At 34.5% G+C, this 26,817-nt stretch overlaps 1 protein-coding gene across 1 annotated transcript in view; it reads left to right on the top strand.

The window, feature by feature from the left end:
- LOC111057992 (cyclic nucleotide-gated cation channel subunit A-like) overlaps nt 1–23,726 on the top strand; it is a 289,690-nt gene extending 265,964 nt beyond the window's left edge. The window contains exon 13 of the mRNA XM_039431598.1: nt 22,323–23,726. Coding sequence (XP_039287532.1) covers nt 22,323–22,665 — 343 coding nt within the window. The 3' untranslated portion in view covers nt 22,666–23,726. The remainder of the gene's footprint in view (nt 1–22,322) is intronic.
- Nucleotides 23,727–26,817: the final 3,091 nt, after the last annotated feature.

Raw genomic sequence — 26,817 nt, 5'->3', positions numbered from 1 at the left:
AGTGAGTACTTTGCATACTCCAGATTTGCAGCATGACAACGCAAAATTAAGTTGGTAATACTCATAGTGAGGCCCACGTTATAATGGCAGTGGAGAACAGCGGTACCTTGCCATTATGTGCCTTCATTATAGTCATTCAATGCGTACATAAGATAGACCCCTTCAAGCAGTCACATAAATTTTCAAATGAATTAATAATCTATTAATTCAATTATTAATTCAATTTTAAATAAATTGAGGCTTTTATTAATAATAAAATTACACAGAAAACATTTGATGGATTTCAGGGAAATTCACCCATAAATTATCCACTTTTCATATTCAATGGTAACTGTGGGAAAAATTTAATGTGTAATACGTGCGCAAAGTTCGTTTGCTGCACTCAAGAAACCATTCCGCCCTCGCCTTCGGCTCGGGCGTAAACGTTTCTTTCGGTGCAGCAAACTGTCACTTTGCGCACTAGTGCACAAATAACTATTTTCATTTGATAAAAAAGTCAAAGAATATCAATGGTTCAGTACGAGATGAATGAGATAGCGAGATAAGTAATGTACATATTGTGTAGAATAAAACAGTATTGAAAATGAGAAGGTACAGGGAGATGGTGTTGATGTGGTGTACAACATTTGAGAAGAAAATAATATATGATGAGATAAACGATAATCACTTGTCAGCTGATTTATGATGAATAATTCTATAGTCTGATTTTTACTCTATAATATGAAGGAGGCTCCTTTTTCCTTTTATATTATCCTTGAAATGCCAAAATTTCCAAAAACCTTTTATATACGTCGACGCGCATTTAAAAAGGAACATACCTGTCAAATTCATGAAAATCTATTACCGCGTTTCGCCGTAAATGCGCAACATATAAACATATAAACATTCAAACATTTAAACATTAAGAGAAATGCCAAACCGTCGATTTGAATCTTAGACCTCACTTCGCTCGGTCAAAAATATTGTGGAAAGGCATGATAAAGAAAGACAAGGACGCTTGGTAAGGCAGAGAGGTGTGAACAAAAAGGCTCGGTAGTTTCTTTTTTGTTTTATTCACAAAGATGTTGTGTCGCTGTGAAAGAGAAAATGCTTGAAAGGCTTGGGGCGATTATTGGTTGCTTGAAATGTAATTACAAGTAAAATCAATTTTAATGTTATCAGCATCTTTCTCAAACAACATCTGAATTTTCCTCTTGATTTCGAGACAAAATATCTTGTTGCTTTGAATCTTCACCCTTTTCATTATTTCAAGTGTTTGAATGAATCTCATTTTTTATTAATTTTAGAGTTGTCTGATAACACACTTCCATGAAAATGGAAGTTGAGTTATTTATTTATTATTAATTCATCCACTGACCTCCTATAAAAGGGGTATTTGGACTTGTCAATGTTGTAAGTCAATAAAATAAAGAACATAAATACATAAATGATAAGTCAATATATTTTTTTCTCTCCAAACCTTATCTCGACGCTCGTAGTTTAGAACATAAATAGGCACATGAAAAGTCAATACAAATTACGAGTCAATACGAGTTATAAAAATGTGAATGTAAAATATTGTAAAATGTTATCAATTGATGATAAAACACTACAATTTCACTATTATCTGTTGATCAATAGATCACTCTGAATATTTCTATCAAGATAATAAAATAGATAATGCACTCGCAACACGGCCATTGAGCCTTCCCAGCCCACAACTTTTTTACAACCTCGCGTGACAAGAAGTAGACTCCATTAGAGGCCTGTTGCATGCTCCGCCATTTTGGATCCGTGGTCTAGGCCTAATCCACTCACGGAATACAACAGCCTCTCAAAATGATTAATCCTTTCAGGTTATAAACACATACATCCAAGCTACTTATTAAAGTGAGATCCACTTCAAACTGTCAGAATTAATTGAATTGGAAGCGTTAGTGTTGTTTATTAGGTATACTGACTGTTTAAAGGCAACTTCGAATACATGTTTATAAAGGGAGAAATAATACAGTCTGCTACTTTATTTATGATAATATATATTTACTAGCCGTCAGGCTCGCTTCGCTCGCCATATCCGTCTAGCCTGGACCCCCGACTGGATCGTCCAAGAATGAGATCAGCAGGCTCGCTTCGCTCGCCTGCATTTTTCATTTGGGCATTTTTATCATAGTCGGGGGTCCAGACTAAACGGCTGGCTAAACGGATATGGCGAGCGAAGCGAGCCTCACTGCTAGTAATATAACATTCCCAGGATTGAAGTAGCAGTGCCCAATCAATTTTTCCGCGATAAAGCATTTAAATCTTCAACTTGGTGCCAACCTAACAAAGTCAACTCAACTTAATGCCAACCACAAAATATTAAATAGTTGCCAGTTAACAACTGTTTCGAAGAGGTACTCTATCTAGATTATAGTTCTATAGTAACATATGATATGGAATTTCAATTATAATAAGAGATTGGGAGAAGAAGAATACATGCTAAAAGACGAACTTTAAACCTTAAAAACAACCCTTAGAGTTAAATATTGCCAAAAGATTTCTTAGTGCGCCTCTAAAGGGCCAACTTAACATACCTACCAAATTTGAACGTTTTTGGTCCGGTAGATTTTTAGTTATGCGAGTGAGTGAGTGAGTGAGTGAGTGAGTGAGTGAGTGAGTGCCATTTCGCTTTTATATATATAGATAGATAAAATAGAATTATAGTACCTTCAAAATTAATAGAATGATAAAACAAGAATACAAATTGTAATGTAACTACTAGTTTCGGTGATCACACCATCGTCAGGTTATAAAAATAAATAATATATATACTACTCGTATACTTCTAATTTACATAGCCTTGAGTGATTGTGGTCTACCATGCTAACACCTGTTGAGTAATTCCCTGTAGTACCTCATTCAATCTTCAATGTTGAGATTTTGCTTTGCTTTCATTTTCATCCATCATTATAATAGTCATCTCTGTTTGTCTCTCTTGGTATTTCCCCCTGATATACCTAACATGATATACAATCTCAGTATCTTCAATATTCAATCAAGATCTTACAATCCTATGGGAATTTGTAGCTTCTTCCAATATAATTCCCCCCCCCCCATAATTCATAGTTTCCCATATCTCAAAATTTCCCATTATTCTACGAATTCAATTGAGTTCAAATATCAAGCTCAAGCCTAGGAGTGACCACTAACTACAGGACAGGTGTGTTAAACATCTGTGTACACACATTCTCGTCTTGATTGTTGTGTCATCAGAGAAAGGCTTCGAACAAAAAAGAGCTGTTTGACAGCAACTTGTCGCATTAAATGAACAATCAACAACGATAAATAAATCAAGGGAAACTACAAATTTTAATCATGCGAGGATGATTTAACCTCAAACTGAACAGCGAAGAAAAAATAGCAACAAACAATCGAAGTTGAGAAAAAAACCCACCTCAAAAGATTCTATCATAGAGAAACAATAGCTTGATTCTATGATACTAGAATGCTATGATATCATGATTCTTGATTTTATTATTCTATTCAAAGCCTTTCGCTGATGACACAACAATGTATGACGAGCATAGAATAGAATGACTCTATCTGATGACTTGGCGAGGAACACACCTGTTCAACAAACATGTGTCATTGATGGTCACTCTAATACAATAGTTCTCTTCAAAAGGAATGTGAATTATCTGGTCATATTGGCTGCTTCGTTCAGTAATTCTTCATCATAGTTCCCTCATTCATTATAGAAGATTTGTAGCTTTTCATATAATTTCATAAATCCATTCATTCATATCTCCTCCCATAATAATAATTCATCAATCCAACTGCAAAGTGTTAAATTGAGCTTGAGCCTAAATACAGTAATTCTGTTCAGAAGAAAAGCCTCTACTTGTTTGCAGGCAACAAACAATACTCAACTGCCCAGATCAATTTAGCGGAAAACTCGTGATCAACATCCATCGCCATTGTGAAAATACAATGCGCTTTTCCACCGAGATGTTTCATTTCCTCCGGGAGTGGCTGGGTTTCCAGCGTACAATGCTCCTCCTATAAATCGTTCGACAAGTGTTTGAAAAGAACGCCGTCACAGAGTGCTGGATATTTTTAGTGGAAAAATAATCTGCCAAATTGCTTTATCGAATTTCCTGTATCAAAGTTTTCGGTGACGGAGTGTCTAGAGACTGAGGAGAGACAGGAGAGAGAGCGAGAGAGAGAAAGAAAAAGAGAGAGAGAGAGAAACAGTCTGGGAAGAGACAAGAGAGAGTGATAGGTTGGGACGGTGATGAGACGAGTGAGGAACAGAGAGAGAGTGTGTGAGAGCCTGGGGAGAGACAAGAGAGATTGATTGTCTTTATTAGAGAGATTGATTGATTAATTGATAAATTGCCTTTATTAGGGCGGAGTTAGGACTCCAGACCCCCTCTACCACACAAACCTTCAAATATAGAGAGAGATTGATTGATTGATTGAGTACTTTATTTATGTAGATTACAATATACTGGCTTATACACTTATATACAATAGCTTACAATACAGCAAAATTATAGATGAATTTACATAATATAGACTAAGAAAATAATTATTGAACTGTGTATGATATGAAAAAGTAATTTGTAATATATAACTATAGATATTATATTGTTATGCATCTACATAAATTGGCGGAGCTTTGGACATATCAATGTCCATTCTTCGGAAAGAATATTAAAAATATCCTCCCCACTAACTTTCTACCAAAAAGAGAGTGAGAGAGAGAGAGAGATAGAGAGAGAGAGAGAGAGAGTTTGGGTAGAGACAAGAGAGAGACACAGTGAGTTAGAGAGGGACTGGGAAGAGACGAGAAAGAGAAAGACTGGGTAGAGACAAGTGAGAGAGAGATAGAGGAGTGAGGGTCTAGGAAGAGACAAGAGAGAGAAAAAGGCTGGGTAGAGACAAGTGAGAGAGAGATAGAGTGAGTGAGGAATTGGGAAGAGACAAGAGAGAGAGATGAATGAAAGTGTTGGCAAAGAGAGAAGGACAGAAAACAGGAGAGTGTGCGATATGAAACAGTGACTCGAATCAGAGAAACAAAACAATAACAAGGTAGAATCCATCCAGAGGTTGGAAAAAAGCTTCTAGAATTTGTAGTGGATGGCAAACAGTGAGAAAACGTTTCCAAGTTTCAAGATGACAACATGCCGCCTTTTCGCTGCCGCCTCCCACAACTTCTTCTAAATCTTACAGAACTTTTTGGATCTTACCAATAACTTCATGTTTTTCGGCAGACTCCTCAGCAAGTAATATGATCTGGACTATTGGGTGTGTCCATGAGGGTGGAGAATATTTTGATTGAATTGGTTCGAAGTACAAGAGATTGAAAAAGATTGGATTGAAAAGCGCAATATATTTAAATAAATTTGAAGTGGTGTGAATAGTTTCTGAACGGGTTTTCCAAAATCAACTTTCACTTTTGAAGCTATTAGGACTTGTTATATCTATAACGTTACACAATAGCTATTTATGTATTAAGAGCGTAATGCGCGACTTTATCGCTCGCGCAAAATAGTTATCACGCGACGCGAAGCGGAGCGATAAAGAAGCATTACGCGCCTACATACAACATTTTCTCTACAACTCCCCAAATTTGTTAAATTACTTATATCGGCGGAGTTAATAATAATTCGTCTCCACTGATATCCATCATGGCTGCATAGTGCAGAACTGGTACAATTACCGACTTTTTAGGTTCAGATCTGACCTACTTTTGGCGAGCTGCTCACCATCAGCTGATTAGCGAGCGTAAAGAAACTCTTCTGCGCATGCGCGAATGATTAGCGAGCGTAAAGAAAATCTACTGCGCATGCGCAGATGGGTAGCGAGTGGAAACGTGGATTTTCCTCAGAAATAAGCTGTTTTACGAGGAGAATTGAGTATGTAGATTCTTTTTTTACGCGCAGTTGTATAAAAAAACCATTATCATTCTATTCTCATCCTAAACTCCCAGTTTCATGAAAAAAATTTGTTCCTTAGTTTATTGTTAAAGTTGGCATATCATTCTATTTATGTATTCTATTATTTGTAGGCCTCTGCTGTAAAATCTTTTAGGTTTTTCGGGACCAATTTTGTAACTCATTTTACTGAATTAAATGATTGATTGATTGATTGATTGATATTCTGTCGACTTCCCTTAGAATAATATTTCCGTGTATTATCATGTATTAATTGTATCATTGTTGTATTAAATGGAAACCACTGCTTGTGTTGCCCTGGATTGGATAGTCGTTTCATCGTAGTCATTGTCTGTTTCTCGCTAAGCAGCTTTCAATTGTGAGGAACTGATCAAAGTTTTAACTTACTATCATTATTTCCAAATTCTAGAGGAAAACATTTAAAGAAAATCTTCATTATGATACAAAATTATAGTTTGCGGAGATATTCTCATCTTCTATTTCCCAATTGTAGAACATATTTATCTTTCAAATCAAATCAATCTATTCTCCAGAATGTTAAATAACAGTTACATATACATATACAGGTATATGAAGAAGCCTCCTCCCTACATGACTCCAAGTCTATTTGTGGGAGGGATCTCTGAAACTCGAAATCGATATTCCATGAATTGGTGGTTGAACTAAACAATATTATTTTAAAGTTATCATCTCAATATTATTGAAAGTTTCTTCGATGAATCGTTCCAAAAAAATAAAAATTGCCAATAATAATGATTCAAAATATCGATTCATCATGAATAATAATTGAAAGAAATTGGCACATAATATACTCACATGTTATCTATATATATATATATATATATATATATATATATATATAATATATATATATATAAAAGCGAATGGCACTCACTCACTGATTGACTGACTGACTGACTGACTCACTCACTCACTCACTCGCATAACTAAATATCTACCGGACCAAAAACGTTCAAATTTGGTAGGTATGTTCAGTTGGCCCTTTAGAGGCGCACTAAGAAATCTTTTGGGTTGGTTTCAAGGGTTTAAAGTTCGTCCTTTAGCATGTATATTCTTCTTCTCCCAATCTCTTAATTATAATTGAAATTTCCATATCATATGTTACTATAGAACTATAATCTATATAGAGTACCTCTTCGAAACAGTTGTAAACTGGCAACTAAATTAATAATTTTGTCAGGTTGGCATTAAGTTGAGTTGACTTTGTTAGGTTGGCACCAAGTTGAAGATTTAAATGCATTTATCGCGGAAAAATTGATTGGGCACTGCTACTTCAATCCTGGGAATATTATATTAATAGCAGTCAGGCTCGCTTCGCTCATCATATCCGTTTGGCCAGCCGTTTAGTCTGGACCTCCGACTGGATTGTCCTAACATATGATAAAAATGCCCAAATGGAAAATGCAGGCGAGCGAAGCGAGCCTGCTAATCTCACTCTTGGATTATCCAGTCGGGGGTCCAGGGGGCGGAGCCCCCTGGCTAGACGGATATGGCAAGCGAAGCGAGCCTGACGACTAGTAGAATATAAGGCTACATTTTTCATAGATTTAGAAGACTTTACCTTTTTGGTTTACCACATGAATGAAATTTCAGTTAGGAATTTGAAAATTGATCAATTAATTGATGAAAAAACTGAGGTACTGAAACTGAGAGTATCAACACGATGTGGATGAAATAGTGCAAAGTTCAGATATTCACATAATTTATCACATATACAGGTTTCACAAATGCGATAGATAGAAACATATAGATCGGAGAGGGCTTTGAGAATGTCACCAACGGACTAAATGTGTCAAAAACTCGCCTGATGAAGTTTGCTGTGAAGTTGGCAACAGTGTTGCGAGAGGGCAACGATAATTGAGGTTCACTTTGAACTGTCAGTATTCGCCAAATGGATAACATTGATGCTTTCCATCTATTTAATGCTGTCAGTTGGAAGTGAGTTTCACTGTTGAATGATTACAGCATTCAGTGGGTTTAGTTTGACACTGATGTTTTCAGTTCAACTAATGCTGACAGTTGAAAGTGAATCAGACTGTAGAACGATTAGTGGCATCCAGTGAGTTGAGTTTGACGCTCCACGTTTACTTAAAACGGTTACTGATCTGACTAATTCACTGTCGATCCTTTCCTGTCCTTTCCTGTCCTGATCCTGATCCTGGATCCGAGCAAAGTTATTAATCCTGACCGGCTGCTGGCTCACCAACCAATCAGGACTTCCCAAATTATTTCCCAGCTTCATATTACAACTCCTCCTCCTCCACCTCCTCCTACTCCTCATCCTCCTCCTCCTCCTCCTCCTTACACTTCTCTATTAACTTACTTCTCTGCTTTCTTGCCTCTATCCCTCCTATTTTTCCTTATTCATCCTTTCACACGCTCTCTCTCACTCTCTCTCTCTCTCTCTCTCTCTCTCTCTCTCTCTCTCTCTCTCTCTCTCTCAAAACTTCACCGTTTCATGTGAAAATATTACATTAGTACCTTAACTTTTGCATTTTTCATCATTTTTCTTGCTCAATATTATTGTAGAACTCATTAGTTTAATATGATTCACCATGTCATTTTACCGCTACTGGTATTTAATTTTAATGCTAGAACGTAAGTTGAATTATGTTTTGTTAAACACATGAATAAAGGAATCTGAATCTGAATCTGAATCTCTCTCTCTCTCTATCTATCTATCTATCTATGTATGTATCTATCCATATTTCTTTCTCTATTCATCACTCATTCTCTCTCTTCTTCTACTCTCGGGTTATGTCGAGTGAGTAAACGTGTGTCAGTTCGGCTCCGTCTTCTAACAGATATTTCGTAGGGTTATACAGTTCAATTCACTTCAAATTATACATCTAGTTATTCAGTTTCTCGAGCTTAATTCAATAGTGAAATTATATTTTTGATTAACTCACACTCTTTTTATTTATCTTGAAAAAACATTCCTAAATCTTCAGTTCACCTTCTCGCCTATAAAAGTGTAAATCCACCTAACGGTACACGATGGTTCGACCGAATAGAGGCACACCGAAGAATGAGGTCAATGCTCCGAAGCCAGCTATTTCTGGAGCATTGTCCGAAGAGACCCTCCTCATTATTCGACAGCAAATCGAAGAGTCTGTCCACAGTGCTGTATCAATGGCTGTGAAATCTATTTTCGAGGAACTTCAGGCATTGAAGGAGGAGAACAAACAGCTGCACGATAGAATTCGTGAGCTGGAGGTGTCTTGTCACCTGAAGGTCGACGACCTCGAGCAATATGGGCGCCGACATTCTATATGTATTTTTGGGATCCCGGAGAGTGACAAAGAAGACACGGACCTGCTGGCGCTCGATGTCTTTAACAAGAAGCTGAACGTGCCCGTGACTTGGCGGATGTCAACCGCTCGCATCGCGTTGGAAGGCGTCAACCACCTCAACAAGGGCAAGCTAAACCCAAGGACCGACCCATCATAGTTCGACTCTGCAGCTACCGGACCAGGAAGATGATCTTCGACGCTAAGAGGAAGCTGAAGGGTTCCGGCGTCACCATTCGCGAGGATCTGACTGCGGAGCGCCTCAAGATCCTCAACGCTGCGGCCGACCGTCATGGGCATAGGAATGTCTGGTCATCGGACGGGAGGATCAAGATCTCTATCGGCGAGGGAGGATCCAAGAGGGTCCACACAGTCGAGAGGATGACCGACCTTCAAAAAATAAAGGTAAATTAAATCATTTCAGGATTCGATTACTAAGGTGCCCTTCACTACAAAAATAGGAAATTCGTATTAAAACATTTCACAATAGATATACCTTGGCATTTTTCATGAGCTGGCTTTCTGTTCTATAAATGAATCTTCCACTGCTATTTATGATTATGTATGAGGCAATTATTTCAAACTAAGGAGATCCACATTTGTTAATACTGATTAATAATTTATCTTGATATTAATTCCCAAAACTACGTTCAATGCATCAACTACTATACTCCAGAGGGTACTTAGAGAATCATTATCTCTATTCTTACTAATAATTATTACATCTCTTACCAAAATTATTTCCATAATTAATAATTTTCGAAATGCTGGCTTTTTCTTCTCTTTTTCAGTTTTTACTGGATCCCATTTCGCTCTATCTCCACCATGAACACGATCTTCCACTACTGGATTCCATCTCTCTCTATCTTTACTTGGACTCGATCTTCCACTACTGGATTCCTTCTCGCTTACCTCCACTTGGACCCGATTCTTCCACTACTGGATACCTACTCGCTCTATCTCCACTTGGACCAGATCTCCCACTACCAGTTCTTCCTCAATCTTCGTCTTATTCACCATTAGGATTATTCATCACCGGAACTCCACACATCTACATCTTATTGTGTTTAGTGAATTTTGTTTTGAACTAGTGCTTTAAATAGTGAAGGGAGCCGAACTGTCAAGGCATGCTGAATGCACTCGAATCAAGAGACTTTTTCATTTAGGTTAAGTTTTATCAGTTTCATCCCCATTTTCCCCGTCATGTGTTGTTCTGAGGTCGGTTCACGATTGGTCTGCTGCTTCCATGATGCCTCTCACTGACACGTCAGCTCGCTCGCCCTCAAGTAGGTATGATTATTTCAATAATAGTAATAATGACGCAGGTATGTTTCTAGCAAATAAGCTCCACTCTTTCAAAAAACTTTTCAAGGCTGCTCACCTTAACGTACAATCCCTCAGTTGCCACATTGATGAACTCAGAGCAATCTTCCGTTTTCAGGACTTCAATATAATCGGAATTTCCGAATCATTTTTGAAGCCTAGTATTTCATCAAATTTTGTTGCATTGCCTGGATATAATCTTTTCCGGAATGATAGATTAAATAAAGCTTGTGGGGGTGTAGCAATTTATGTGAAAGAAGGTATCAAAACAAAAGTTTTAATCACATCTAAACAAGAGTATTGTTCCAGACCAGAGTTTATGCTACTTGAATTATCCTTATCTAGTACTGATAAATTACTCGTTGGTATCTGTTATCGCCCACCAAAAATAGGTCATTTCACAGATTTCGAAAGTGCCTTGCTTTCTCTTATGCCTTGTTATAACCGTATACTAGTTATGGGGGATATGAACACCGACTTGAACATGACAAATCGTAACTTTGACTACTTTCAACTGACTACAATTTTCCAATGCCTAAACATGACTATTTTACCTCTCGATCCAACTCATCATACTAATGAATCAGACACACTCATTGACCTTCTCATTGTTAGTGATCCCAATGAGGTTGTTCAAGCAGGCCAAATCTCAGTCCCAGCTATTTCTAGACATGATTTGATCTACTGTGTACTTTCCCATAAGATACCCAAGCCAGAACAGAAAATTATCACTTATAGAGACTTCAAAAACTTTGATGAAGCCGCCTTCCTGACTGATGTGGCTCAGACTCCATGGCATCAAATGAAGCATTACCCTCAGTTGATGACATGGTCAAGACTTTCGAGAATTGGACTTTGACTTTGTATGACAAACATGCACCTTATGTGACAAGGAGGATTAATAGAAAACGACGAGTACCGTGGATGACTGAAGACATACTTAAGATGATGGACGTAGAGACAAAGCACATAGAAAATTTAAAAAGACATTTGACTTGGACAGTTTGATAGAGTATAGGAGCCTTAGAAATAGGGTTAAACAGGAATTACGGAACTCAAAGATTAGGTACTTGAATTCGTTTATGACAAACAATAGACAAGACTCTAAATCACTTGGCAGGGAATAAAAGAATTCGGGCTTGGCAAGAGAAATCGAATCCACAAATTGACTTACCATTGAATATATAAATGACCATTTCGTTTCACACTCTAACCAACGCGACGAAGTTGTCATTGCTAATCACATTGATGATCTTGAAGAGCAGGTTACAAACTTAGATTTACCAATCACTGATCAATTTCATTTCCATCCAATCTCAGAAGAAGACACTTTCAGAGCAATTCAACGTATTCATAGTAATGCTATGGGTGTAGACAAAATTCCTATTAAATTTATCAAGAAGATGTTATTTGCTGTTTTACCAACCATTACATACATTTTCAACAAGTCACTTGAAGAAGGCATTTTCCCTGAAAACTGGAAGTTTGCTCTGGTTCGCCCTCTAAATAAGTTCCATCACCCAATAAAGTTGAGGATTTTAGACCAATCAGTATTTTACCTGCATTGTCCAAAGTGCTAGAAAGACTCATTCATGCTCAAGTTGTAAAATTTCTAGACAACAATAGTAAGCTTCATAACTTTCAATCAGGCTTTAGAAAATTCCATTCAACTGAGACAGCTCTGCTTCGTGTCACTGATGATATAAGGTTAGCTATGGACCAAAGAAAATGCACCATCCTCACCCTATTTGATTTTTCTAAAGCATTCGATACTGTTGATCATACAGTCCTTCTGAATAAGTTGGCTATTCTTGGTTTCAGTCACAACTCGTTAGTTTGGTTTAAATCCTATCTATTAGGTAGGAAACAATGTGTATCTGTCGGTGACAAAAAGTCAACTTGGAAAAACGTTATGCATGGAGTACCACAAGGTTCAATTTTAGGCCCTCTCCTCTTCACTTTGTATGCTAATGACCTTTCTTCCATTATCAAATTCTCCAGTTTCCATACTTATGCAGACGACCTTCAAATCTATTTAAGCTGTCCCATAACAAAAATTAATGAAACAGTTGGAATAATGAATCAGGATATCAATTCGATAGTGGAATGGACAAAGAAAAATGGCCTTAAGCTTAATCCCATCAAAACACAACCATTATAATTGGATATTCTCGTCTTATAAACAATATTGACCTTGAATCGATTCACAAAATTAGTGTAGACGGTAATGACATTCCTTACTGTAGCTCAGTTAAAATTTAGGCATTATATGAATAATACTCTTGACTGGTCAGAACAAGTGAACAAAACTTGTAAAAAGGTATTCTCAGCCATGCATGCATTGAAGAAAATGCACGATATCCTCCCTAGAAACATTAAATTATTATTGGTTCAATCTCTCATCTTCCCACATTTAATGTATTGTAATTCTGTTCTTAACGATATGCAAGTCACTCTGAATGATAAACTACAGCGTTGCCAAAATTATTGTCTACGTTTCGTCTACTCTCTCCAACGCCATGATCATATCACCCCAGCCCACATTGCTAGTTCAACATTAAAGCTTCCCGATCAGAGGCTTTTTCGAATAGTCAAGCTTGTTAGAGATATCTTGATATACGGTAATCCGAACTATTTTAAAGATGATTTCAAATTTGTCTCTGAAGGTAGGAGGATAGATGCTTCACATACTAGAACCGGAGAAAGTACTTTAAGGATACCCAATCATCGAACTACTATTTTCACAAAATCCTTCTTAGTCAGTGCCTGTCGTGCATGGAATGCACTTCCTGTTTCTATCAGGTCCATCGAGAGCCGAGCGAGCTTCATCCTAACTTTAAAAAAACATCTTTTGGAACAAATGACTGAAACTGTCCGGCCCTAGAACGATCACATGACATCCATCCCCCACCCATCCCACAAATACAAACCTTTAAACCATGTTATAGAACGAATTATATATATATATATATATATATATATATATATATAATATATATATATATATATATATTATATAAACTCATGTTATTTCAATTATCCACTGCATAATGCTGTATATTACTGAAAGTTGATAACCCTGATCTACTTTCAGCCTACTTCATTTTATTAATCAATTATTTGATCTTATCTACCTATATAATTATTTTACTCTATCAATTTTCTGTTTTTTTTTCTCTTTAATATTCATATTGATTAAAACTTTTACAATATTTCCATTAATAAATAAATCCTTAGTTTAAATAACGAAATTAACGTTTTGGTAGAGAGTTAGTGGGGAGGATATTTTTAATATTCTTTCCGAAGAATGGACATTGATATGTCCAAAGCTCCGCCAATTTATGTAGATGCATAACAATATGATTATTATCTATAGTTATTATATTACAAACTGCTTTTTCATATCATATACAGTTCAATAATTATTTTCTTAGTCTATATTATGTAAATTCATCTATAATTTTGCTGTATTGTAAGCTATTGTGTATAAGCCAGTATATATTGTAATCTACATAAATAAAGTACTCAATCAATCAATCAAATTGGTAGGTATGTTCAGTTGGCCCTTTAGAGGCGCACTAAGAAATCTTTTGGCAATATTTTAACTCTAAGGGTTATTTTTAAGGGTTTAAAGTTCGTCTTTCAGCATGTATTTTCTTCTTCTCCCAATCTCTGGATTATAATTGAAATTTCCATATCATATGTTACTATAGAACTATAATCTAGATAGAGTACCTCTTCGAAACAGTTGTTAACTGGCAAATAAATTAATAATTTTGTCAGGTTGGCATTAAGTTGAGTTGACTTTGTTAGGTAGGCACCAAGTTGAAGATTTAAATGCATTTATCGCGGAAAAATTGATTGGGCACTGCTACTTCATATATGATAAAAATGCTCAATTGAAAAATGCAGGCGAGCGAAGCGAGCCTGCTGATCTCATTCCTGGACGATCCAGTCGGGGGTCCAGGGGGCGGAGCCCCCTGGCTAGACGGATATGACGAGTGAAGCGAGCGTGACGGCTAGTCATCTTATATTGACTATATTTTGTATCTTAATGGAATTTGGCGATTTTTTAATATCTAATACTGTAATTTTTCACACTGAATAGGACTGACTGGATTGAGATATATCGTGGCAATTATTATCACTGAAAATGAAAACTTCAAATACTATTAAAGATACTATACTTTTGATATTCGGTTATTCTTATATTAAAATATTTTCAATGATTCATAGAGCAATTCATTGAGAATATTTTATCAGATTCACGCTACCCCCTATCATGTCTTTCTCTTTCGATTTTCCATTTCAAATAGGCTCCAAATCAGTAGTATGAGGGGCACGTCATAGAACAAAAATCTGGTGTGGCGCACTCACACAACTTTCCTTGCCGTTATAAAAATTGATCACCTGACGCTAGTGTTCTCGCGCATCTCAAGTCTACTAATTCTAAGATCTGAGCCAGCTTGTAACAGGACAATAGCGCTGCAGACACATGGGGCCTGCTATCTCTTCATAGTGAATGATTTAATAGAATCAACAGTTGCCAACAGTTTGCAATTGAATAATCTTATTTTCTTGAATTTCGAGCTTATTTTCAATTTTAGGTGAAAATGTTACTGAACATTAATTGTAGAGATTTTCATGCTCAATCTTCTCCACTTGGAATTTTTTGTTTAAATTGTATTTATATTATTGTATTATTTGAAGCCTGATAATTGGGAATCTAAAATCAAACTTTGCATAGATGAGGTGGAGCTCTTGGAATTTTTACAGATATGGGACTTGTAACAGTTGATACTGCTTATCAATGACTTTTCTAGGTATAAATTTGATCAAAATCGTTAGAGCCGTTTTCGAGAAAATCGCGAAATCCCTGTTTTTGACATAATTTTTGCCATTTTAGCCGCCATCTTGAATCGGATTTGATCGAAATTGTTCGTGTCCGATCCTTATACTGTAAGAACCTAAAGTTCCAAATTTCAAGTCATTTCGTTAATTGGGAGATGAGATATCGTGTACACAGACGCACATACTCTCATACACACACACACACACACACACACACACACACACACACACCACACACACACACACACACATATATATATATATATATATATATATATATATATATATATATATATATATATATATATATATATACAGACCAATACCCAAAAACCACTTTTTTGGACTCAGGAGACCTTGAAACGTATAGAAATTTGGGAATTGGGGTAACTTAATTTTTTCGGAAATCAATACCTTTAGGTACTTTCCTTACCTATAGTAATAGGGCAAGGAAAGTAAAAATGAGTCGAATAACCTAAAATTGAATCTATTGAAGAACCTTTTTTTGTGATTCGCTTGGGAAAAATAATTATATTTTGACAAAATAGTTGCAATGTGACTGAAGTCTCAGTATTTCTCTATTACTTACAAAAAAATAAGAGAAAAGAATAGTAGTTGATAATGTATTATTTGTGTCATTCATAATAACATTTAGTGTGTAGACCTCATGCATTTTTATTTGATTGGGAAAATTTCTATTTTACCGAATTCTGAAGTTTGCATAGGTCAACCCTCGAGTCGAGCTCAGTAACATTTCGCAGTTATTTTGAGATTGCAAAGTTTCTGCTCTTTGTCATGGAGAATTTAAAGGAAAAAGTTGTAATGCATTTAAACTTTTCGCGCGTTGAATCGGCGACCAAATCCTTTCTTGGCAACTATGAATTTATAACCAGAGCTGCGATTGTGGGCAGTGAACTCTCTCACTCCACTCCGCTCGAATATTCTTGGCAATTTATTGTATGTAATTCAAGATCTGAGAAGGAAGTTTCTCTGAGAGGAACAGAAAAGGAGAGAGGAGAGAAGCGGAAAGCCGATAAGAGGATACGATAAAATAAAATAAGAGAAGCATATAGAGAGAAAGGTCGAGATAAGAAAAAGAGAATGAATCAATAGAATAAGAATATGGAGAGATAGGTTGAAATAGAAAGATATGGGGTTAAATAAGATAAGATAATAAATTAGAGATACAGGTTGAGATGAAACATCGATGATAAATTTATAAGAGAAATTTTTGTGTAGTTGAGAAGTTGATATTGTGGTAATTATTCATATTGAATGAAAAAGACATGATACTACGATGAACAAGAACAAAAAAATGTTTTTATCTTCCTCTTCAATACAGTTTCTCTCCTTTTCTTTGTTTCTCTTGTTTTTGCTCATCTTTCACTTTATCTACTTCCTCTTTCTCTTATAAATTGAATGAAAAAGACTAGGAAATTGTCAAAAAACCACTGATTTATTGATAATTAGAAAGACCGGTCTCGGTTATTACACCATTGTCAATCTTTAGTTTATCAGAGATTTATTGATAATTAGAAAGACCGGTCTCGGTTATTACACCATTGTCAATCTTTAGTTTATCAGAGATTGACAATGGTGTAATAACCGAAACCGGTCTTTCTAATTATCAATAAATCAGTGGTTTTTTGACAATTTCTTAGTCTTTTTCATTCAATTTATAAGAGAAAGAGGAAGTAGATAAAGTGAAAGATGAGCAAAAACAAGAGAAACAAAGAAAAGGAGAGAAACTGTATTGAAGAGGAAGATAAAAACATTTTTTTGTTCTTGTTCATCGTAGTATCATGCCTGTAATTTGAACACTCCTTCTACTGTAAGCGTGTCTTGTCTCGGCCAATGAAGGAGCTCAACCATGATAAGAAGCAATCAGCGAATCATATGGCTTCATTCATACTATTTATTCCTTTGCTCGATTCTTATGTTTCCAGTTTACTAGATATTGATAATGATGTTAGTACCGGATTTGGTTTTGCAAAAATATTTTCATAAATGAGTAGCTGTAACATATTATTTCAAGTCGTTTCATTAAAAAATAGGCAAATTTATTGTGAGGTTGAACCTCTATTGTAGGTTGTTGTTTATTGTTGGTTGTAATTGTTGTTTACAGTTTGTTGTTTACAGTTTGTTGTTTACAGTTTGTTGTTTACAGTTTGTTGTTTACAGTTTGTTGTTTACAGTTTGTTGTTTACAGTTTGTTGTTTACAGTTTGTTGTAATATTATTGGTTGCTAATTGTTTATTGTAGGTTGAACCATAGAGAAACTAAATTGAAAACTATACTTTGGTTTTTATAACTCTCTGATAATTAGGTTACATCAATAAAAAATATATAAATACTTGTAGTACCCTTTATTATTAAAAACTTTAAAATATTTTAACGACTAGTTTCGACCATAGGTCATTTTCAAGTTAAAATGTAGAAAATAAATAAACAGAGTATGAATTTTAAATAAATCAGTCGAGTAAATTTTGAGAAAATCGTGAAAAACATGGTTTTTCAGTAATTATTCGCCATTTTTCTCGAGAATATTACGCAGCTCCTGCAATTTTCCTAGAAATGAGGCTCATGTCAGTTGATAGGGCTTGTAAATAGCTATCCATGGTATAAATTTGAAGAAAATCATTAGAGCCGTTTTCGAGAAAACCGTGAAAAACATGGTTTTTTAGTGATTATCCGCCATTTTTCTCAATAATATTACGGAGCTCCTGGAATTTTTCCAGAAATGAGACTCATGTCAGTTGATAGGGCTTATAAATAGCTATCCATGGTATAAATTTGGAGAAAATCGTTAGAGCCGTTTTTGAGAAAACCGTGAAAAACATGGTTTTTTAGTGATTATCCGTCATTTTTCTCAATAATATTACGGAGCTCCTGGAATTTTTCCAGAAATGAGACTCATGTCAGTTGATAGGGCTTATAAATAGCTATTCATGGTATAAATTTGAAGAAAATCGTTAGAGCCATTTTCGAGAAAAACGTGAAAAACATGGTTTTTTAGTAATTATCCGCCATTTTTTCCGCCATCTTGAATTGAATTTTATTGAATTTCTTATTGTCGGGTCCCCATGGTATAAGGACCTTAAGTTTAAAATTTCAAGTTAATCGGTTAATTAGGAATGGAGTTATCGTGTTCACAGACATACACACATACACACACACACACACACACACACACACACACACACACACACCACACACACACACACACATACACACACACACATACACACACACAGACCAATACCCAAAAATCATGTTTTTGGGCTCAGGGGACCTTGAAACGTATAGAAAACTTGAAATTGGGGTATCTTAATTTTTTTTGGAAAGCAATACTTTCCTTACCTATGGTAATAGGGCAAGGAAAGTAAAAATTATGGGAAGAGATGAGAAAAGTGATGTCTAGACAAGTTGAAGACGAAGAAAACTGAGTAGTTTCCTTGGGAGAGGGATAGAAAATCGATAGAACGTACAAGTCTTCGGAGAAAGAATCGTAAAGGGGTCAAAGGAGAGGGTGGTGGGGAGGGACGAGAACCAGTTACATTTACTTAACGACAGTAAAACTTGTAGGGCGCAGTTTTTGTTACTTTCAGCCTCTCTCACACACTCACTTACCTGCTGTAATGGTTGTTAAGCAGCAAGATTTATGTATGAAGTTGACGATCGAAGTTGCTCTACACCTTGAAGAGAAAGACAGAGTAGATATACGAAGAGGTACAGAGAGAGAGATACAAAATAGAATGACAACAGATAGAATTCAAGAGAGAAGAGTTAGGTTATAAAGAGATGTGAAGAAAGCTTGAAGATAAGTGAAGGTGGAGAGGATAAGACCCAGGATATATTTTGAGAAATAAGGAAAATGGCAAACAGCTAGATTAGAAGAGGATAGATAGATGGATAGATAGATGGATAGATAGATAGCCTGCCTTTATTTTAACCTGAAGGGCGAAGCTAGGGCGCAGCCGGCCCTCTCTCCCACTTAACCATCCTATACAGTTGTAATGCAACTACATCACAACATAAGGAAATAATCTCTTAAATAGAATAATAAGTAATATGACAAAAAAGTATAAATCAATAATTGAAAAAAAAACAATTTCATTTGATTCAAAGTTTAGGAAGGAGATATGAAGAGAGAGATAGGATAGCAACAGATAGAATTAGAAATTGGTTGTAAAGAGATGTTGAGAAAGCTTGAAGATGGGGGAAGGTGAAGAGGATAAGACCCAGAATATGTGTTGAGAAGGAAGGGAATGGCAAACAGCTAGAATAAGATTAGAAGAGGAAGGAGGTACGATGAGAGAGAAAGAGAGAATAGAATAGCAACAGATAGAATTAAAGATAGGTTATAAAGAGATGTGGAGAAAGCTTGAAGATGTAGGAAGGTGGAGAGGATAAGAACCAGTATATGTGTTGAGAAGGAGGGGAATGGAAACAGCTAGAAGCCTTGAAGAGGGAGAAGGTGCAGAGAGAGAGACAGAATAAAATAACAACAGATAGAATTAGAGATGGGTTATAAAGAGATGTAAAGAAAGCATGAAGATAAGTGAAGGTGGAGAGGATAAGACCCAGGATATATGTTGTGAGTAGTAGAGCACTTGATCTATTAGTGAGAATAATAATTTAATCATTATTAAATGATAAAATTATTTATTATTATTAGTTAATAATCATTAATTATAAAGTTTTCCAGTGGGAAATAAAATGTAAACTATCAACTTCTTGAAACTACTGCTTGTATTGTAATCGAATTGATTTATGACAATAATCCATCATTGGTGAGCATTTAATAACATCAATCAAAATCTGGTTTTGATTTACAAGCTGTAAGCTTATTTTCCAGATGATCTTAGAATAGTGTTGTATAATATTACGAGAGATGCTACTGAGGTTAGAGCGTACAAATATAAACTCTTTACAATCTGTATGCTCCAGTTAATCTTAGAATAGTTGAATAATGATCTAAGACGCTACTTTCTTAGTGTGCAAATAATATAAACTCTGGATTCATTTGCATTTAAAAAAATCAAATCAAAATTTTTATTCACAATACAAACAGTTGAGGGTCCTGCCAAACCGAAAGGTTTTTCGGCGGGTGCCCAGTTACAGAAAAAAAAAGAGTTACAAAAGATAAAGATAAGTTACCGGGGAGTCCGGTCTCACAAGGTGTCAAATGTATCACTTGATATTAGAATAATAATAAGCATCTAATAATAAATAAACTTAGACAAAATAAATATTACACATCAAAGATTTTAAGTAAAAAATGAAAGAAAACTAATACAAAATGCAAAAATAGAATAAGAAATATACATCAGATTTTGATACAGAATTAATGAAAAAGGGAAAAATAAAAATTTAATAGAAATGAATGAAATAAAAAGGAAAAGGGAAAAATTGTTATACACAAGTAATAGTACATTTTTATCGTTGAGGTAGGCGGCAGTGACAATAAAAGGAAAATTTTAAAACTTCAGCCAGCAAAAATTAAAAATTCTAACGTACTTAATTGTATTGTATTTTGATACCGTACTTGAATATACGTATATCCGTACTCGGCCAATAAATAATTTGCACTTTATTACATGATTAGTTTTGAAGTACAAGAGACATCAATATTCTCCAAAAGTACGAATTTAATGAGGCATAAAATGTAGAAAGCTTACAAAAATTCATTTTCCAATATACGGTACACGACTATTTACTTTTGTTTACTCTTGTGTTCTAATCAGTAAGCTTCCTTCCGCATGCTTTTTACAAGTCGCAGGAGAATCTTGAGATTTGCCAAGTTTGTTTATTAATCTCGAAAGTAATTAACAGTTCTGGGAAGCAATTATCTGAGAATAATTTATACGATTTTCAAGATATTTTCTCGTTGGCTTCCACAGTCACGGTCACAAGTCTCGCTCATTTAACTCCTGAGTAATCACTATACTCAGGTTTTTATTTTTCTGTGATGAAAAGTATTTTCCTTGAGAAAAAACAGAATTTCATTTTCTTCTCTTGGCAAATCTTTCTCATGGAAAATATTCATAGTCATGTTCAATGAATGAGCTCTTCTTCATCATTTCATTTCGATATACGGTAGTCCATAATAGCTATGTATTGCGAAGAAAATGATATTGGAATCAATGGAGCCCCCCTTGTTGATTTGAATTAGGCTAACTGGAAAATTCCCTTACATCATCTATGATTCATAGCATGATCTAATAATATGAGGATTGAAATAATACGTTATATATGCAAGAGAATCATGAGCCATGAAGTTTTATTTTGTTGTACCGTATATTAAAGTTGTTTGTTATTTATCGTGTATTGTTCATTATTTTTGTGGTAAGCGTAGCAATTATATTTATCCAGATTTGGAAATATTCTTTGATGCATTGTATTGATCATCAGATGGTATCTCGCTTCTATATATCGTATTTCCACTGAAAATCTAATGTTCAAGTGCATAAGAAGGTGCTAACATCTAATAAAAATAATAGGCTATAATTCTATTTGATCCGTGAGTATGGGAGTGATCCGTGGTCCAGTGGATAGAGTGCTTGCGTAGCAGCATAGAGATCCCGGGTTCAAACCCTCTCAATACCAAAAGTTTTTTAACCAGATCACTCCCGTGTTATCGGATGGGCACGTTAATTGTCGGTCCCGGTTGAAGTATGACAGTCGTAAGGCCCATTGACGGCTTAAATTAGGCCTTATATTCAGGCGGTGGGACCTTCCCGCAAGGGACTCCCCACCAACAAAAGCCATACGAATTTACTTAATAGCATTCTATAGTATTTACATATTTTCAAAACTCGGACTATTAATATCAATGTTTTTCTGTTTCTCAATTATTACAGGATGCAGAAGAACATTTCTGATAATAATTTTGTTCTGTTTTTTGCAATAATTTCAGGATGCAGAAGAACATCCTGAGACAACAGCTCAACTTGAAATCAGGACGATCCTCAGATGATGAGGAAGATGAAGAAGAGGACGGAGTCGAAGAAGAAGAGGAGGAGGAGAACGGAGAGCAGGATGAAGAAGACGAAGATGAGGAGGACGAAGAAGAAGAAAAGGACAGTGATAACAAAAATGGTGCAGTGTTCACGGAGACAGTAACTGTGGAACGGAACTCATCGGCGTTTATTAGAAACCGATTTGCTAACACTAGCATAAGACGGCCTGTCAGTAAATCCTTTAGACGTGCTCTATCTCAACGATGTAGGAAACGAATAACCAGGAGAAAATCTCTCTAATTAGGTTTTATACAATACATACACACTATTTTAAACGTTGGTTCGGTGAAGAATGTACTACGTTGAATATATGACGATATGTGTGAATGTGATTGGAGATATAAGTAGATAACAATAATATTTTTTTTTGGTTTTTCCAATATTGTATTTCTCAAGGCTACTTGCTTTGTTAGTAAAAAAATAATAAAATAGTACCCTTTTTTGAAAAATGGATTGAACATCCGAGACTAGTTGCTTTTTTAATTTATATTGAAATTGTAAAGAAATAGATCATATCTAAAGAAATCTAAAAGAAATAGATGAGTATTAAAAATGTTTTAAAAAAGGGTACTATGGTATTGATTTTTCCATTGATAATTCTCTATTCAGTAATTATTTGTTTATACTCTAAGTTGCACAGCTAAGATAAATAATTCCTTTATTTTATTGTGATTTTAATATTGAATGTCAGATCAAGCACGATTATGGTTGATGTGATAAGAAATTGAATTATTTTTTATAAATTATCTTAAAGTACTATTGATTTCCATTATAAGTGTTGATTGAAGTTTTTATGTTCAGGTGATATTGTTAAGCCTTTCTAGGTAATCTCATTTTAATTTAATATACTGATATAAATATAATTCACCCACATTATTCTACAACAATATCAAGTACGGTGGGATCTAATCAAGAATAGGCCTAATGAAAATGTATTAATTTCAGTTTCATGATTATAGTTTTTCAATTTAGTTTATTATTTTTTCACTTATTTTTTGCCTATTTGAGTCCTAGACTGGCGCATGAATGATATGAGATATCATTGAAAAAGATGAGAGAACAAACATTTTTAAGTGGGTTCCGAAACACAAAAAGGAATAAGTTAGCTTATAACAGCTATCGGCTAGTGGAGCTGGCCTAAAGCTCAATATTAATCTGGATGATTAGATATGGCTCTGAATGTGGTATCAACCCCACAATACATTATTGTCATATTTTATAATATTTTTCATCCTGCATTTTATTCTCTAGGAATGCTTTTCCGAAAAGAATTGAATATTTTAATCTTACTCAGACGAGATAATCTGTCATTAATTTGATTAATATTAATTAATTATTCATTTAATTTAATTTTTAGAATCAATTATTTCTTTATTTTTATTATGTAATTGCTTGATGATTCCATTACATTTGAAAATGAAGTTCCATTTCCATTCCATTAATATAGATACTATATTGTAAATTCCATTCCTAGGCCTACTATATTATTTTTGATATTTTATATTGAGATTGTAATTCTATTACTCCTCTAGTTTGATACATTTTTATTACCATTTAGCTGAATTTTCCACTTGATGGCTTATTCTCCAATCTTATTTAAGTTGAAATTATGTGATCTATGATTCGCATTATTTTAAAAGTATGATAATTTCAGCAATATGTTTATTCTAAAAGTATTATTATTCTATCATCAATTTTTATTGTGGTTGCTCGATTCTTATTCGAATATTAATGCCATTATATTATTTTTTTCAAGTCAATTCAATTTTACATTGCAAAAAAAAAATGGATAGGAAGAGATTTGGATGATTTGAGATGTTGAAGATACAGTCTGTTATCATCATTAATTCGAGAGTGAATTTTTTCAAGTACATTTCCTTTCGTGGAATGGGAAAACACAAAACAGAAAAGAATGAAAATAATAATTTCCAGAAACAAGAAATTAAATCACTCTCATCTGATTGTGATCAACTAGCCTAACTTTTAGCAATTTAGCAAAATATCAAACACATTATTTTTTAATTCAGCAATTTATCATACAAACATTATGTTTCATTCTATTGATGAATAACCTATGTGTTATAGCTCTTCAGCCACAAGTTTTCCTCTGTTGTAGAGTATTCATCCTCCAATATCATCTTACATTGAAATTTTTCAGTCTCTTATTTTCTTCCATTAGATTTTTCTCAAAAAACCACTCCACAAAGTTATGTTTATTATAAAAATTCCATCCGAATGCACATTTTTTAAATCCCGTTGTAGACCTTCCTGTAATGCTTTCCCGTGGAATTGCAATTATTGAAATATATAATAATATCATACTGTATATTTATATCGTATTATTATAGTCTCTAATGTGATAGGCTCACTGTTTATTCTCATCCAACAACCATTTTTCATCAATCATTCTCTCTCTAATTCCTGAGTATTATTGTTCTTCTTTCCCTTGAACTGGAGTTATGATCGCAATCATTTTTAGTTTTAATTAGAATCATTATTTGTCTCTTACGGTTCCAAATTTTCAGGTTACAGTTACAACTCTTCCCCATAGAATCATTCACCGTCGTACTATAAAAATGTTCTCATACTCAATAATAACCATTCATACCGCTACCTGAAAATCAGTTTATTAAAATATACTTGTCATTTCTTACACAAAATTTAGTACACGTAATGTTTCATCATATTTTATCGTAATGTTATGTCATTTAAATAAGTCAATCATCATATACATGACCTGATCAATTTTATCGAATTACACTAGAAGCTCCCATTTATTATCAATCGCGTTACTCAATTGGACATATATATAGGCCCCATTCAATATTCTCATTAATAACAAATATTCTCAATGAAATAGATTGTGCAATCCATGAAATATGTGTTATTGAGAAAACATTACATTTTTGAATTATTCTTAATCAAAATTCGGAGTGTACTAAACCTATTTTTTCACAATCATTCTATGATTGTGTAGATGTTATTGTTGAATGAAAAATTCTTATTTGACATTCATACACTTTATGCGGTTAGTCCCAATATTATCAAGCTATTGACAGATCCTCAGAAATAATTTGACAATTTGACCAACTCGTAATAATTTACCTTACGCTCATTTAGAGTTTCTAGTATTTCACCGCATTTTTTAATTTTACTTTCAAATGTTCCAGTCCGTCATTCATGAAAAAATAATTGTTGAATGAAAAATTCTTATTTCACATTTATACACTTTATGCGGTTAGTCCCAATATTATCAAGCTATTGACAGATCCTCAGAAATAATTTGACAATTTGACTAACTCGTAATAATTTACCTTACGCTCAATTAGAGTTTCTAGTATTTCACCACATTTTTAAATTTTACTTTCAAATGTTCTAGTCCGTCATTCATGAAAAAATATTCACCTATTCTCAACTTACAAACAACATGCGCATCATCTTAATATTAGAATAAAAATCTAAATAATAGATAAGTACCGGCTGATAAAAAGCCAATCGCCGCATACTCTTCCCGCTGTAGACCTCAAGAGATTGATCTCTCATGAGAAATCTACGCTATGTATTCATGAGCAATAAACTCGCCATCGTCTATAAAATGAGATATCAGAAAAAATCTATTAAAATAGGAATCATTCATATTCATCTCAAAACATCCTTAGATACCGTAACCTAGATCTTCAAAAATCTTTTAAAATCTGTTCATACCTCATGTCCTTATCTGTGTTAGACCTACCTTTCATTTTAATTATGTAGGCTACTTTCAATTTCCTTGTATAGTTTCCCAAATCGACATTAATTATTTAACTAACTTACTGACTCATTCGAGAAACATATAGAAAAAACAACATATTTTCAAGAAACATCTCAGACTTTTCAAAACTCACAACAGGAAATTAACAACATGGAAATATTCAATTCCATCTGTAACTTGAAAATCACTATTAAATTAATTATTGATTTGTGAAATAAATTGGAAAAAGACTCCTAGGCTATTATTATAGTCAAGGCCAAGAACAACTAAGAGGTACTGTTCGATGTAGTGGACGTTTGAATGCAATTTCATACTTAAATCTTCTTGAATTGAGCTTCACATTTCCTAAAGAGGTTTTGGTACTGGATCTCAATCGAGCTTCTGATTTTCGATAGGTAGTACATTACCACTCCAACACCCAGTGTATAGTAGGCTACACTCTAAAAACCAATGATTTCTCACGATATTTTCATAATCCACTATTGAGAATATCCTCATAATTCCAAAATCATTTCGCTTTTATTATATAAATCTATTATGATCACATTATGTTGTCAATTATAAAAGTTTATTTTTAACAACACTAGTAGTGTCATCATTATAACGATATTGTTATTCTTCCCTCACAATATTTAATGAGG

The sequence above is a fragment of the Nilaparvata lugens genome, chromosome 6 (assembly GCF_014356525.2).
Source record: "Nilaparvata lugens isolate BPH chromosome 6, ASM1435652v1, whole genome shotgun sequence".
Classification (NCBI taxonomy): Eukaryota; Metazoa; Arthropoda; class Insecta; order Hemiptera; family Delphacidae; genus Nilaparvata; species Nilaparvata lugens.
The sequence above is the reverse complement of the archived record's forward strand: the minus strand, read 5'-3'. Positions and strand labels throughout refer to the sequence as shown.